This window comes from Solanum stenotomum, chromosome 2 (genome assembly GCF_019186545.1).
Source record: "Solanum stenotomum isolate F172 chromosome 2, ASM1918654v1, whole genome shotgun sequence".
NCBI lineage: Eukaryota > Viridiplantae > Streptophyta > Magnoliopsida > Solanales > Solanaceae > Solanum > Solanum stenotomum.
Genome location: NC_064283.1, coordinates 69,008,967 through 69,012,490, shown reverse-complemented (window position 1 = coordinate 69,012,490; position 3,524 = coordinate 69,008,967). Strand labels below are relative to the sequence as shown.

The following is a 3,524-nucleotide window of genomic DNA, read 5'->3' as shown; positions in this document are numbered from 1 at the left end:
CCCCCCCCCCCCCCCCCCCCCCCCCCAAAAAAAAAAAAAAGAGTTATGTTTCCACTCTACCTTCCAGAAGAGAATGAGCACAACCAAACAAAGTTGTACCAAATAAGTTCCACAATAAAGAGGATTCTTTTTTTTACAAAACAATCATCTCATTGCCCATCTATAAAGCTGAAACACCCATAAAACCCAGGAAATGTTTTAATCATCAGATCATAAAGACACCTCATATCTCAATTAGATGAAGCATGATTAGGAGAAAAACACTATTACTCACTAATCAGTCAAACTAAATAGCTATTAAAACTTAGAATTATGACTAAGTTCTTTGTTAAGTTACAAAAGTGAGATCAAATATCAGACAGATTCTGAAATTCAGTCTCAGGACTGCACTTGCTGAAAAGGGTCAATGGCAATGAATCATCGCTACCGCAAGTAAACCTGGAGATCCTCACTATGATAAAAGAAAGAACTAACATCCTTGAAACTATAGATCATCAACTGTAAAAGAAACATTCAATTTCCTAAAGGAAAAGTTGATGACAAAATATATGTGACAATGGTGAAGAATCTCAAGATTTATTACTATGATCTCAATCAGACACAATGTCAGTTTCCAATAGACACATCGTGGACATGTTTAGAACATACTGAACTCCAACAGCTATCGGAGAAAATACTTAGATTCCTAAAAGAAAAGTTGATGGTAAAAAGCATGGATATGTGAGGAATCTAAAGATGTGGCACCATAATCTAAATCATGCACCACATAATTTTCCAAAGAAACACTCCATTATGATCTCCTTAACTTTTATTCAATGCAAGACCAATAATATGCTGGATACTGAGTTTTGTTGTGCCCAATGCCCCTAAAATCTATTTATGTGATTGTGACTTCGACCACTAGTATGGAAGGATAAACGAGACAACACTCAACTACCTAACTAACTCTACCCTTATCTATGTGATTGTGTCTTTCATAACCTTTTATCTAAGGACAAGTCCTAGGTCAGAAGTTGTGTCATGTATTGTCAAATCACCTCTCCCCAATAGTTCCTCAGCCAACCTCTACCTCTCCCAAAACCATCCATAGCCAACCTCTCACACCTCTGCACAAGGACATCCGTGCATTTTCTCTTCACATACCCGAACCATCTCATCCTAGCTTACCGCATCTTGTCCTCAATTAAGGCTACTCCCACTTTTTCTCAGATATCATCATTTCGAATCTTATCACTCTTAGTATGCTCACAATCCCAAAGCAGTGTAGGTGGGCTATATGAATAATATGTGTCCATTACACTCAATTCAACAGCCTGGTTCATTCCAATACAAATAAATCTGTCCTAATACATTTTGGAGCCCGAAAAGTAATCCTTAGTATCTACTCTACTCTATTCAAACTTGGTTCATTTCAATACTAAATAATCCGTCTTTTATTACAAAACCAGGAATTCTCTATATATTGAAGTTTATTGAACTCACATTTCTGCTTAAAAGGATATACTAATCTCCAAGATATCTCTTGAAGTAGAGAAACGTAAAAAAATAAAAAATAAAAGCAACTTCTCCTTCCCAAGTTATATAACACACTCCATATTTTGGAACTACCAAAATGTTAACACGATTCTTCAAAAAAACAATTACTATATACTACTTTTTTAGAGGGGATTCCTATATAGAACTTTCAAACTAGCTTGTTAACTACTAATCCAATATTTTCACGTTTCTTCTATAATGGGGTGTCTAGGCTACTTTACTGCTTGTCAATTAAACTGCTTGGTACATGCTACCTTCCACCAACAAACAAAAAAGTACAAGATATCATTCCACCAAAACTCATACTTTTGTCTAGATATGACCCCTTGTTTCCTAGTGTCCATTGCAACTTTAGTGATGGTTGCATTCCAATACTAAAAACACTACCAGAGTGGAAACTTGAATTCTCTATCTACTTAACAATAACTTTTACTTTTTTCATTTCAATACAACATTATTGTCTTTTAGTAAAAACTAGTGAAATTCTTTAGATCTTTTGGTTCTCTAAATCCTACATGTATCCTTCCAAGAAATCTAAGTCAGTAAAATGCCAAACAAAAAAATAAAAGCTAAGATCTCCGTTCCAATTTGTATAACACTGTCTAAGTTATAAAAATGTTTGATACAATTCCACAAATAACACAAGTTTTGCAATATTTAAACAAACTTGACAAACTACTATTTAATTCCTTCATCAAGTTAACATCTTAAACTATACATTCAGTCAAACACCATCATTAAAAATAAAACTCAAAGCAATTTGGAGTAAAATTGAAGCTATGAATAAGGAGATCAATTCAAACAATCACTATGACAATAAAGAAATCAAGTAGCGGTAACTGACCTAGATGATGGAAAAAACTAGACATTAGCAGTCTTAGGAATGAGAGGAATGGATTGATGTCCCTTTTGCTTCATTCGTGCTTCCTCTTCACGGATTTTCTGCATCTGAAGCATCCGTTCCATAACAAGCTCATACGCACACTTTTCATATGTATGGCGTTCATCCTCGCACTTCCATGGAAGATAAAATTCCGATTGCCGACACTTGTTCAAAGGGATCAAAAGGTGTGCGCACTGATCCCTATATGCTAATGGCACTTTGTTTTCCACCATTTCTTCTTGTGTTGCGATCATCTTCTTCGATGAACCGGGAACCTCCATTGCCAAATTGACTTTCGTTGTTCGATTTTGGGATTTTTCTCGGCGAATTTTCTCCTCTTTTCGATCGCTCTAGAGATTTGCTGTTGTGGTTTGTGAGGTATTGTTGGGCTTTTGGGCTAATTTGTGGAGGTATTTGGGCTTTGGATGTTTGGGGTTGTAATGATTGGGCTAATCTTTAGGCCCAATAAAATTGTGTTTTACTAATAGCTTTTGGAAATTTTTTTCGGAAGGAAAAATTACAAAAATATACTATGTAAGACCATTATTTACATAATATTATTTTAATCTTTTTATTTACAACATTAACATTTTAATTACAAATATATACATAACAATATAATAAAATGTACTTTTTTTTTTACGTGTGATACAGTTTTATTTACTACTTTTTGGGGGTAGTGTGCTTATTTTATGGAATTGATAATTTACTATTTTACCTTTTGAATTTCCAAGCACAGTTATGTTGTGATACGTTTCTTTTTTTAAAAACATCTTTTAACTTCTCTTTCTTTTCTCTCTCTCTTAATTTTTATCATGAAATCACACCATTTAATTTTTTATTCTCTCACATATTAGTTTTTGGATAAAATCTCCATCTTTTCTTATTAAGAATTTTGGTTCTTCTTCATACTTGTTTTTTTTCTTCAAAATTATCTATAGTTTGAGATAAAATTGTGTGTTTTCTTTGATTTATACGATCATGAATAGGAAAATTTCATGAATTCGATTTGTAGAAATAATCTGGGTATTGACAATCGAATTGCAATATTAACAATCTTGATGTGTGTTCGAGATTAAATTTCGAGTTGAATGCATTTACTTTG

The 3,524-nt window shown here is 33.5% G+C and overlaps 1 protein-coding gene across 1 annotated transcript in view; it reads right to left on the bottom strand.

The window, feature by feature from the left end:
- The window catches only part of LOC125857120 (NADH dehydrogenase [ubiquinone] 1 beta subcomplex subunit 7), a 5,284-nt gene extending 2,496 nt beyond the window's left edge, over positions 1-2,788 (bottom strand). The window contains exon 1 of the mRNA XM_049536791.1: positions 2,381-2,788. Coding sequence (XP_049392748.1) covers positions 2,398-2,700 — 303 coding nt within the window. The 5' untranslated portion in view covers positions 2,701-2,788 and the 3' untranslated portion in view covers positions 2,381-2,397. The remainder of the gene's footprint in view (positions 1-2,380) is intronic.
- Positions 2,789-3,524: the final 736 nt, after the last annotated feature.